The following is a 12,318-nucleotide window of genomic DNA, read 5'->3' as shown; positions in this document are numbered from 1 at the left end:
GAGAGAGAGAGAGAGAGAGAGAGAGAGAGAGAGAGAGAGAGAGAGAGAGAGAGAGAGAAGGGAGCACACAGGACTATGAAGAAACCCAGCCTTACTTACCATTTTAGATCTGATCAACTTTCCCACTTAAATACAGGGCCATTTATTTGGAAAGAAAGAAAAAAAGGGGGCCGGGCGGTGGTGGCGCACGCCTTTAATCCCAGCACTTGGAAGGCAGAGGCAGGTGGATTTCTGAGTTCGAGAGTTTGAGGCTAGCCTGGTCTACAGAGTGAGTTCCAGGACAGCCAGGGCTACACAGAGAAACCCTGTCTCGAAAAACAAACAAAAAAAAAAAAAAAAAAAAGAAAGAAAGAAAGAAAGAAAGAAAGATGCTTACATAATACCTGGGTCAAAGAAGAACTGACACTTGATACTCCAAGTTATTTTGTATAGAATGGTAAAAACAACTCTAAGAATGTTGTAAAATAAAATATGTAAAATAATAATAATAATAATAATAATAATAAAATATATGTAAAGCTGTCCTTTCAAGGAAACACAGCATCTAGGCCGGATGGGAGAAGGCTTTGGAGTGAGTTCAAGGCCAGTCTAATCTACTTAGTGAGAATGTCTTGAAATAAAAAGCTGGCTGTGGGGTTGGACCTGACTGACTGAGGAGATGTCCCAGGGTATAGCGCACTTGCTGTTTTCCCAGATGATGGGGTTTGGTTCCCAGCACTCACATGCTAGCTCACAACCATCTGTAACTTCAGTTCCAGAGGATTTGACACCCTTTTCTGGCCTCTGCAGTTACCAGGTACACATGTGGTACACAGACACATGTAGGTAAAACACCCACCATACATGTAAAAACCAAAACCAAAGCCACTGGTTGTGGCAAGAGCTCAGAGGCCGAGAGCAGGCCAGAGCCACTGTGAGCCAGGCTCTGGGTTCCAGGCCAGAGCCACTGTGAGCTGGACTCTGGGTCCAGTCCTAGCACTGCACAAAAAAGGAACAAGAACATTTATAGCATTAGGTGCATATCTTAGAAATAAAAGAATAGCCATGAAAAACAAATAATCGAGAAGAAAGGGCAGAATATGATTAACACTAACTGCTGATGGACTAGAGAGTATTATATACTCTAGTGCCAGCCATTGCAATGCCCGACTTGTTGTAAGTACTGAGTAAAGAGGTCAATTACTGCACACTCCCAGGAGAGCACCGAGAAAGAGCAGAGGAGCGCAGAGTAAATGTCCAATATGATGTGTGGGGAAGTGTCTATGGACATTTAAGACTCAGTACAGACAGGACAGCAATACAGCTGCAGTCTCAGGTACTCAGGAAGTGGAGGCAGGAGGATTATTGTCTCAAAGAAGTAAATGAATGAAACAGATAGGATAAGAAGCATCATCCTAGAACTTTGAAAATGATGAAATGGATAATTTCTTACTATACCGTGACACAAAATACATAAAAAGGAAACACAGCAGTGTCAGCACACACTGTTAGTCCCAGCACTCAGGAGTCAGAGGCAGGGGGATCTCTGTGAGTTTGAGGCCACCCTGGTCTACAGAGTGAGTCTCAGAAAAAAAGAAAGGAAGAAAATATGATCAGTCAATTAATTACAAATACGTACTTAAGTTTCAAATCTTCCCACAAGAAAAACTCTAGGCTCTGGGGATTTGAAAGTTAAATTCAATAAATCGTTTAAGAAAAAGGTGTGTGTCTGATCATGCATCTCTCTAAGGCCAGAGTAGTATCCTGACCAGAACATTACAAAAAAGGAAACAAAGTGGCAAGTCTATCTTACTCCTGAGCACAAATGTAGTACTTCCCCATGAAAGGTTGGCAAGCTAGGTGGGGCAGCCCATAAGGAAGCATGCACCACAGTGCCCGGGCTCCTTCCCAGGACCCATAAGGAAGCATGCACCACAGTGCCCGGGCTCCTTCCCAGGAAAGGGTGGCCTGAAAGGACAGGGCATTCCACCCAGCTTTGCTCACTAATCACAACCTGGCACACAGATGGCTCTGCAAGGTGAGAGGGAGAAGCCCCTTGATCAGGGCTGGGCCCTGGATGACCCATGTGAGCTTCTGTCCTTCCTTCCCTCAGGTACTAGGGGATGGATGCACACTGCACCTCAGACATTCTTCTTCCTTGTAAAGAATGGAAAGAAGGCCCAGGGCAAGCCTGTTCTAGGAAAGATGTCCGTTCTCCGTGTTCCCGCTCCCCTGCTTGCATCAGCTCTGCACCAAGGACAGCACACTCCTGGGAAGAGCTGATCTGTGGAGAGCCTGAGGACAACACATGTCTGTGTCTTGGCAGTGGGAGTGCTGCTCAGAACTCCAGGGTCTCTCAGAGGTCCTAAGTGGCCACCAGCATAGGTGTAAGGCCAGGCTGGCAGTATTTCACTGTTGTGATTTTCATGATACTGTCCCTCACAGGCTCAGATGTTTGGACACTTGGTTCCCACTTGGTGGCAGTGTTTAGGGAGGTTTGGGGGTGTGGCCTTGATGGAGGAGGTCACTGGAGGTAAAGATGCCACACTTCTATGTGCTTTGTGCTTGTAGCTCAAGATGGAGCTCTCCCTACTCTTTCCCAGTTGCCATACCTGTCTGCTGCCTCAGCCTTGTCTTTATGGACTCTCACCCTCTGCAACTATAAACCAAAATAAGTGTTTTCTTCTATAAGGTGTCTAACTCTTGGTGCTTTGTCACAGCCACAGAAATGTAACTAATAACTCACTGTGACGGCCGGGGCAGATGAGGATCCCAAAAGCCCAGGAAAAGATGTCTATGTTCACATGGACTGAAATTCACACTGTATCAGGATGTGCCCACACAGACTCTGGGGCGGCTAACCAGGAAAACAGATCATGTACATTGTGGAGCTGCCCTGCAAACTGCGGGTGGGCAGTGACTGTCCATCAGTCTGACGGACACGCACTGTAAAGCCTGGCACAGTCCACTAAAACTCAATTTAGGCCAAAAGACACCAGAGAGATAGATGCTCATGTGCCACATAATTGTACTCACATGAGAAAACAGAACTCCCCCCCAACACTAGGGACTTCCAGGGAGCTCCTCTTCTGGAAACAGGCTGTCTGGTGGTAATAAAGACTGTGTAGCTGTGCATGCATTTGGAAGACTTGCCATAGGGAATTTATATCAATTTTCTTTATTCTTAGACATTGTTTAATTTTTAAATTAATTTGTAATTAATTTTGTAAACTAATTTGTAAATTTTTCTTTTTCTTTTCTTTTAGACAGGGTTTCTCTGTGTAGCCCTGGCTGTTCTGAAACTCACACCCTGAAGACCAGGCTGGCTTCAAAATCACACAGATCTGCCTGCCTCTGCCTCCAAAGCACTGGGATTAAAGGCTTGTGCCACCACTGACCATACATCTTAATTTTCACACATTCAGCATTACTGGGACAGAGAATAAGGTTCAGGTAGCCAGGGGCTCTCACCAGCTGCTTCTGCAGAGCTGTGGCCACTATGGTGTGGATCAGCGGTGGCCACAGACGTCTTCACTGGCTCTTCTGGGCCTTGTAGCTGCTCTTCCAACGCCTTAAGTTTATGCTTTAGGGTTTGCATTTCTGCTTCAAGGGCCCGAACATAATCTGCCAAAACCACCAGGGAACAACACAACACACTTACACCACTGCCCTAATGCCAAAGCTGCAGGGCTCACAGGCTCTCCTCTGCCCCTAATCTCTCTCCCCCCAACTCTCTGGACCAGCCTTCACTTCTCAGGTTAGCCTCCATGTCCTCTAGGAAGGCTTTGGGATCAAGAGGAAAATTTGCCTGCCTCCATTCCCATAGCCTTTCTGAATGGAGGGAATAACTCCCACATCAGGGACTTGTCCCTTAGAAGCAGTCATGGAGCCTGCTAAGAACAAGACATAGGTTGGGCTGCCAACTCAGACCTTCCATAGAATGCTCCTCCTGAGGAAGGCCTGCCCGACAACCCTGCTAGCACAGCCACATCCTGCCCAGTCTGACTGCTTGCCAGGGGCATCAAATATCCACCCTGCACTTTTCCCCTATGTCGCCAAAGAAACATTGTTAACAAAACTTAAGTTTTTCTCTTGGAGGACAAGCAATTGCTGTACTCTGTGGTGATGTATCACGACTGGAATGAGAAGCCCACCCAGGGGATTCTCCCTGTTCTGTCTGGTTCCCACATCCCCACCATTTTCCCTTCTTTACTCCTCTTTGCCTCCATCTCTGCCTGCTCACCTGGAGGGGCCGAATCTCCCCCAGCCTTGGGATCAGGGTTTGTGTTTGAACATTCTTCTGGCTGGGCAGAGGGAAGATGACCGCTCAGCATCTCCATCTCTCTCCTCATCTGTGAAACAGCGTTCCGCAGACCTGCATTCTGTTCTTGTAACCTCTGGATTTCACTAGATGGAGAATCTGTTCTTATTTCTCCTTCATGCTGCTGAGGGGGTACCTGCCAACCACACACACAACAAGGGAGAATAACTAGGGATACAAAGGAAGAGGTCCTTTGTTCCAGTTCAGGGTCATACCCTGTCCTCCAAACCTGCAGTGCACGGTAGAGCACTATCCTCCGACTGTAACAACCACCATCTTTATCAGAAACACTGATTATTTGAAAGAGACCCCCAGGATCTGTCTTGCTGACTGATGACACTTCCTCACAGTGGGAATGAAGGCCCTCACCTCATGTTCTGGCCTCTCCTCACTGCACTTCGTACCAAGCAGTATCCAGTCTTGTCCCAACTACACACGGCCTCATGGTCTAGAGATGTGTCCGGGTTTATATAGACTGTGGGAGGTTAACTGAAGGCAGGGGTTCTATCTCTACAGCCATGGGAAAGTCGCTGCCCACAGTGGGGCTAAATTGGTAGCGTGATTGCTCCAGAGTTCCCCATGTGCTTGTAGGTTGCCGCTCACACAGATCTGTGAGAAGCCCGATAAGCTCTTGGATTCCCCCAGTTGGGCTTTGGTAGAATCATATTTTGGTTTGTCGTCAAGCACTATATGGAGTGTGTAGAAGCTTGTTTGTGTCCCCAGGAAAAAGTTCCTATGACGCAACGACCCTCCTGACCCAAAGGCGTAGTATGCCCCGTCTGCCTCGAGGGGCGTGTCGGTTTGTGAGGCACTGCGTGAGTGACGGGATTCGCAGACACAGACAAGGGTCACGGGGCTAGGAAGGAGAAGAGTGTCAGGGGAGCTCTAGAGGGGTGACAGTTCAGTCACATGCCTACGGCTTTATGAATTTTTTTAATTTTTAAAAAAGATTGATTGATTGATTGTTTTTTTGAGACAGGGTTTCCTCTGTGTATCCATGGCTGTCCAGGAACTAGGTTTGTAGACCAGGCTTGCCTTCAGCCCAGAGATCTACCTGCCTCTGCCTCCCAAGTGCTGGGATTAAAGGTGTGTGCTACCACTGCCAGGCCAAGATTTATTTATTTTTATATTTTGTGCATTGGTGTTTTGCCTAGATGTATGTCTATGTGAGGTTGTTGTATCTCCTGGAACTTAAGTTACAGATAGCTATGAGCTGCCATGTGGGTGCTGGGAATTGAACCTGGGTCCTCTGGAAGAACAGCCAGTGCTCTTAACCTTTGGGCCATCTCTCCAGCCCTGGCTTTATGACGTCTATGAAGTCTTAGAACAGTAAGACAATTCACTGGGTAGAACACAACTGAAAAAGGAGAGGAGCAGGAATTACAACTGTAACAGAAAACATCCAAACAGGTCAGGTGGCAGAGCCCCTAAGCCTGGGACAGCATGAGGTGGGTCAGGTGAGCATGAGGTGCAGGGTAAACTGACAGTGAGAACAAAAAGGGAAAGAAAAAGCAACTCAACATGCCTAGAGGTGTTTCAAGTGCCCATCAGTGCAAATCGAGGCTCGAGTCTGACTTGTTACCAATTTCTCTGGTCATAAGCCAAGCAAGACCCAGCACAGGAGATCCTAGTCGATCTTCTGAGGAAGAGACACAAATGTGTCCAACACCACATTTTTAAAAAGATTATTTCTATGTTATATGTATGTTTTGACTGCAGATATGCATGTGTACCACGTGTATGCACTACCCACAAAGGCCAGAAGATGGTGCTGAATACCAGGATCTGGGGTGACAGATGGTTGTGAGCAGCCACGTGGTGCTGGGAACTGAACCCAGGTCTTCTGCAAGAACAGCAGGAGCAGGAAGTGCTCTTAACTGCTGAGCAACCTCTCTGACCTCCCACACCCCACCCAGCCACAGCACTGTAACCATGCTTGTGAGCGACCTGGTAAGAAAATGACTCAGCACATTAAGCATGTCATGTGACAATGCATTCAGATTATGTTTCTGAGGGATCACCACGAGGTAGAAATATCTGTGGTTGAATTAAAGGAAAAGAAAACCTTCCTAGTGAAATGCTTAGCAGAGGCTCAGCCCCTCCACTTATGTCCCCACTCCCCCACCCCCACCCCCCGACATGTTCAGCCCATTCCATCCACTGTCTATCTGCCTACTTCCCAGGCATGTGGATTTCAGGCAGAAGTGCTGTTGGGGCGCACCTCCCTCCAGTGACAAGTGCAGACTTCCTAAGGCTGAGAGAAGCTAAGCTGGGTCTGTTCTAGGCCTGCATGATCTGAAAGATCCCCTCACTACAGTGCTAACTACAGTCACCCTATCCCACCCTTTTAAAATTCTCTCCGTGTGTGTGTGTGTGTGTGTGTGTGTGTGTGTGTGTGTTGTTTATATACATGCTACAGCCTGCATATGGAAGTCAGAAGACAACTTTGGAGAGATGGTCCTCTCCTTCCACAGTGGGTCCTGGGGACTAAACTCAGGTCTTCAGGTTTAGCAGCAAGCAACGTTACACACTGAGCTATCACACTAGTCCAACTACAGCTTTTTAAGTTGCTGTAAGTTGTTGTTGGTTTTTTTTTTTTTTTACTCCTAGAACAGAATTATCATTTCTCTCAACCTGAGCCCCAGCTTGCCAATGCTCTTCTTTAGCCAGGATGACTGAGTGTGCAGCCCGTGGTTGCTAACCTTCTAGCCCAACCTGAGCTCACTCCAGCTCTTACCCCCTGGACAGGAGGGGTCACCTCAGTTTCCTGCAACATCCAGCCTCCCCTTTGTTATGACTGTGGCTGATTCCCCCACTCTGGCAATGGACAGCACAGCAGCTAGGCCGGAAACCTGGAGAGAACCTCTGAGAAGTAGAGGTGACAGTGAAGCCCGGAGAAGCCCAGTCATCCCTATGCTACCTCACATCTGTGACACCAAGCTGGCTAAGAGCCTCTTCTGGTCTCAGGCTGGCTACAACTTCTTCCTCTTGGGATCCCTGAGGTGACAACTCTGAAGCACAAGGGCCGCCCTTCTGACCTGCCCTAGACTATAGTGACGTTCCCATATCACAGATGCCAGATGGGAGCTTGTAGAATGGATGTCGCATACAGCCAATCTCTGTGTGCTGAGGAAGCCTGTGGCAAATCTGGTGTCAGTCTTTGGCATAGCACAGGCTCCTGGCCAATCCAGAGATAGTCCCCAGGTGCTCCTAGTGGGGCCTGCAGGAGGGTCCCACTCAATAACATTCAGGCAGCATATCCTTTGCTGACTTCTGCAGCTCACCAGTAGAGCAGGCTAGGCAGCCCTATGTAAGGCTACCAGTGAGGGGTTGGTGAGGGCTTCTCCCTCTTGGGCCCTGGCCCATCCTTTATTCCAAAGCTGTACCTAGGCCTGCGTCTGCAGGAAGATTCTGGGAACTGTACTAGCTACTTTGGTTGTTGGGACACAGCCAGATACTGTGTCCAAGATCAAGGGTACACTTGAGGAGGTGGGTGGATATGGGCTGTTCCTGACTATAAAGCACACTTCTGAAGTTTATTGTTTATTTAACAAAAAGCGGCCAACCGATAGGCCTTGCTGACCTGCTTAGCTGGTACTTGGAGACAAATGTATTCTTTTGATTGCCAGCCTAGGGGAAAAGTACAAGAAAGCTTCCAGTAAGGGGCCACTGACAAAAATAAGTACTTTTTCTTCTATGATGTCTATAGTTTATCCTATATAACCTCACAAAACTCTGTGGGGTAAGAGGCCCATGCATGCATACAAAGGTCATCTACCCCTCATCATGCTCTGATTCTTGTGGCAGAAATGTGAGAACAGGTGCTCAGTGTCCTCAGTGCCCTACCCCTGGGACAGCTCTCCTCACAGGCCCCAGGAGGGGTCAGGAGTGTCTTCAACCAACTGTTCTGCCACGGGCCATGTTTGGGAACTGCAGAGTATGAGAGTTCAGAGGAGAAATGTGTTTTGTTAGCAATCTGCTGCTCAGATCCTGTATGCCCATAGCATGACTATAGGCAAGCACCAGCTGCTGCCAGCTGCCAGCACCAGGGCCATCCTGGGTAGTCACTTCCAGTGTAGACACTATCACCCCCCTGTGCCTACTCTGTGATCTGGGAACTTAGCCTTTAAAGGAATGACAGCTTGGCAGGAGAAAGACAAGTCTGAGGCAGGCATCCCTCAGGAAGGGCCTGCAAGAATGTCAGTATTATTATTCTAGAGATGGTGAGTGAGTTGCCTTTCATAATGGGGCAGATGTTTGACTACTGACAAAAAACAAGGACCATGTGCTGGATGGTTGTACATTAACTTGATACAAGCTAAAGTCATCTGAGAGAAGGGAACTTCCATAAGATCAGGCTGTAGACAAACCTGTAGGGCTTTCTTTTCACTAGTGATTGATGGGGGAGGGCACAGCCCACTGTGGGTAGTCCTGGGTTCTATAAGAAAGTAGGATGTGCAAGCCAGTAAGCAGCACCCCTCCATGGCTTCTGCCTCCAGGATCTTACCCTGTCCTGTCCTGTCTTCCTTCTATGATAATCAGTGACACTGAAGTGTAAGCCAAACAAACCTTTTCCTGTCCAGCTTTCTTTCGGTCTTGTGTTTCATCACAGCCACAGGAACCCTGACTAGGACACACCATTAAAGACAATCCCAAGGAGGGGTGGCGCTAGTGAAGCCTTATCTTCAAATGGACACAGATTAGGAGAGCCAGTCGAGATCCTGCTGAGAGCTAGCCCAGGCTGAGGTTTAGTAGTCTGTAGGAGTTTCTTACAGTTTCAGAAATACATGGCTATAAGCTGGGTTCAAACAGAAATGCATTCTCCCTTGTTGTGCAGGCCCAGGCCTGACACTGCTGTGAGGAAAGCCGTGTTCCATCTAAAGGCCTGCGGCTGTCAGCTCCATGTCTTGTCAGAATCGTGTTCCTGGGCTTGTAAATTTGTCACTCTAGTTTCTGCCTCTGCCACCACATGGCCATTCTGTGCATTTACGTGTCCGTCCCTCTAGAGGACAGCAGAAGCAGGGTCAGGGGTCAGGGCCATCATGCCCCGGCATGGCTCATCTTAGTCCACTACATCCTCAGCAGTACAATCTCAGGGAGTCATATTCTGAAGTCTTGGGGTCAGGACTTTAACCTGAGTCTTGTGGGGAATGCAACTCAGTCCACAGGCATCCTGTTACCAGGGTCTGACTGTCGTCACCACGGAGCTGCTGGGCTCCACTTTGTGAAGGAAAAACTACCTTTCCATCTCATGTTACTCAGAAGCTGCCATGTATGAAGTCATGTGTCTTTGGACAGAATTCTTACTTCTTCTTCGCTTTTTAAAAAGATTTACTTAGCTGGGCAGTGGTGGCGCACACCTTTAATCCCAGCACTTGGGAGGCAGAGGCAGGCAGATTTCTGAGTTCGAGGCCAGCCTGGTCTACAGAGTGAGTTCCAGGACAGCCAGGGCTACACAGAGAAATCCTGTCTTGAAAAACCAAAAAAAAAAAAAAAAAAAAAAAAAAAAAGATTTACTTATTTTATGTATACAAGTACACTGTCGCTGTCTTCAGACACACCAGAAAAGGGCATCAGATCCCATTACAGATGGTTGTGAGCCACCATGTGGTTGCTGGGAATTGAACTCAAGAATTCTGGAAGAGCAGTCAGTGCTCTTAATGGCTGAGCCATCTCTCCAGCTCGAATTCTTACTTACTCAGGACTTGATGATGGAAAGGCTCCTAGGCCAGTGAGATGGCTCAGTGGGTGAAACCATTTGACTTGGAAGTTTGGAACATGCATGGTAGAAGGAGAGAATCAATTCCCTAAAGTTGTCCTCTGACTCCTCCCATGTGGTGTCACACACATAGAAAGACAAAATAAATAATGTAATAAAAAAAATGAATGAAAAAAAAGGTCCGTGACTACATTCTGAAATGTGACTCTGGACATTTGACAGTACTCTCAGTTTTTCAAAATTGGCAGCACAAATGATGAGACCAATAAAAGAGGAAGCACTATCTTGTATTTTAAAAATGAAGGTACGGTAAGGCAGCTATGGCAGCACATGCCGTCCCAGCACTGGGGAGGCAGAGGCAGGCAGATCTCTGTGAGTTCCAGGTCAGCTTGATCTACAGAGTGAGTTCCAGGATAGCCAGGGCTACACAGAGAAACCTTGTCTCAAGAAAAAAAAAGTTCAGTACTCTATATAGTGAGTTGCAGGACATAGTGACTCTCTGTCTCAAAAAACAAACAAACAAAAACAAACAACCCAACAAACAAACAAACAAACAAACAAAAACATCAAAAAGAACCAAGAAGCAAAGCAAAGCATCGGAGTTGAGTTCCTGGCTAATGATGATGTGGTTAAGATGCTGGTGTTCTGGTTTCACTCTAGTACCTGTGTTAACTCTTTCCTCTCAAGCCTTCCTGCTCCTTGATGCCCCAGTGGCCGAGAGGCTGCCTCCACTACTCTATCACATGTCTGCCTTTCACGCTGCTATAGCTCCAGCCAAGAGTACACACAACTAACCAGTCTCCTGTGGCTGGACAATTCCCATGAAGTTAAGATAGGGTCTTCATACATGTACCCTGACTTCATATGCTCATGTCCAACACAGGAAACAAACTGCTCACTTTCATTTATTTGTGATGTTGGGGCTCAAATCTAGGGCTTTGGTCATGCAAGGAAGTGCTCAGCCTCTATAACCCTGACTATTTAACATTTTCCCGTTTGTTTTTGATAGAGAACCTTATGTAGTCCAGGCCAGCCTTGAACTCACAATTTTCTTCCCTTAGTTGCCTGAATAGTGAAATTACAAGTACGTGCTACCACACCTGCCTAAATCTTAAATAGTATGTGTTTGTGTGTGGGGGTTATATGCTGGTATGTGCCATGTGCATATCGATTTGTCCATGTGTCACTGTATGGAGTCAAGAGGCAACATAAGATGACTTATGCATAACTTAGGTCCTTAAGAATGTACGGCAAGGACTTTACACATTGAGCCATCTCCCATCTCTTAAAATATTCTCATATTTGGTGTGGGTTTAATTTTTAATTTTGGCTTGAGACAGGGTTTCAATGTGTAGTTCTGGCTGGCCTGGAACTCATTATGTAGATCAGGCTGGTCCTAAACTCACAGAGATCTGCTGGGATTAAAGGGGGGGCATCAGCCTGCCTGATCCTTGAAATATTCTCAACCATGGCCAGGATCCACAACATGTAGTAGAGGGAATTCTCCCCTACTCGTCCTTCATGCAAGGTGACAGAAGCCACAGGCAGAGGAATAAATCAATGAGGAGAGAAATCTGAACATGGCTGCCTTGGGTAAGAAGATGGGACCAAGGGAAGGGTGGCAGGATCTTCAGAGTGAAGAAATGCTTTCTGGAAGTGTATGTAGTGCATTTGCCCATCAGACTCATTGATCAGGATGCTAGGGCCTTCATTTCTCTGCGAATTGAGTTCACCCCATCAAAAACCAAACTAAACCAAACTAAAACCCAGAAAGAAAAAAAGCAAAACCATTTGCAGGCCAGGATAGTGCTGTTCCTAGCCTCTTCCAGTCTAAGGCTGTCTCTAGTCCCTCTGGCTAGGAATCACTTCTGCTAACAACTGCAACAGCTCAGACATGCTGGTCTCCATGGCAGCAGTACCCACCTCTATGAGGCTGTGAGCTGGCACTGTCTTTATAGCTGAAGACACTTGCTGAGCAAGCCTGGCAATCAGAGTTACTTCCTTGAAACTGACTAAGTAAGCACTTAACAGTGAATCTTGAAAGACTCAAGAGTGATTTGACATTGCCACCTAGTGTACAGCAGTGCCTGGGCCTTTTTCTTCAGTGCTGGCTGGACATGCCATGTGTGCTCTCTGGATGTTGGGATTTAGAGTTTCAAAAGCTAAATAATCGAGAAGATGACATCCTGGCCTCTGCTTTACTACATACTGCCTGCTTTACTACATACCGCCTGCCTGCTTTACTACATACCGCCTGCTTTACTACATACTGCCTGCCTGCTTTACTACATACTGCCTG

General features: G+C 47.2%; 1 protein-coding gene across 1 annotated transcript in view; it reads right to left on the bottom strand.

Moving 5' to 3' along the window:
• Positions 1-12,318, bottom strand: part of Ccdc57 (coiled-coil domain containing 57) — a 101,350-nt gene that overhangs the window by 53,512 nt on the left and 35,520 nt on the right. Inside the window, exons 11-12 of the mRNA XM_028787976.1 lie at positions 4,223-4,436; positions 3,451-3,603 (exon numbers count right to left, since the gene is read on the bottom strand). Coding sequence (XP_028643809.1) covers positions 3,451-3,603; positions 4,223-4,436 — 367 coding nt within the window. The remainder of the gene's footprint in view (positions 1-3,450; positions 3,604-4,222; positions 4,437-12,318) is intronic.

Source organism: Grammomys surdaster, unplaced genomic scaffold (genome assembly GCF_004785775.1).
Source record: "Grammomys surdaster isolate TR1022 unplaced genomic scaffold, NIH_TR_1.0 125688, whole genome shotgun sequence".
Taxonomy (NCBI): domain Eukaryota; kingdom Metazoa; phylum Chordata; class Mammalia; order Rodentia; family Muridae; genus Grammomys; species Grammomys surdaster.
Note: the sequence above shows the minus strand (reverse complement) of the source record. Positions and strands in the feature narration are given on the sequence as shown.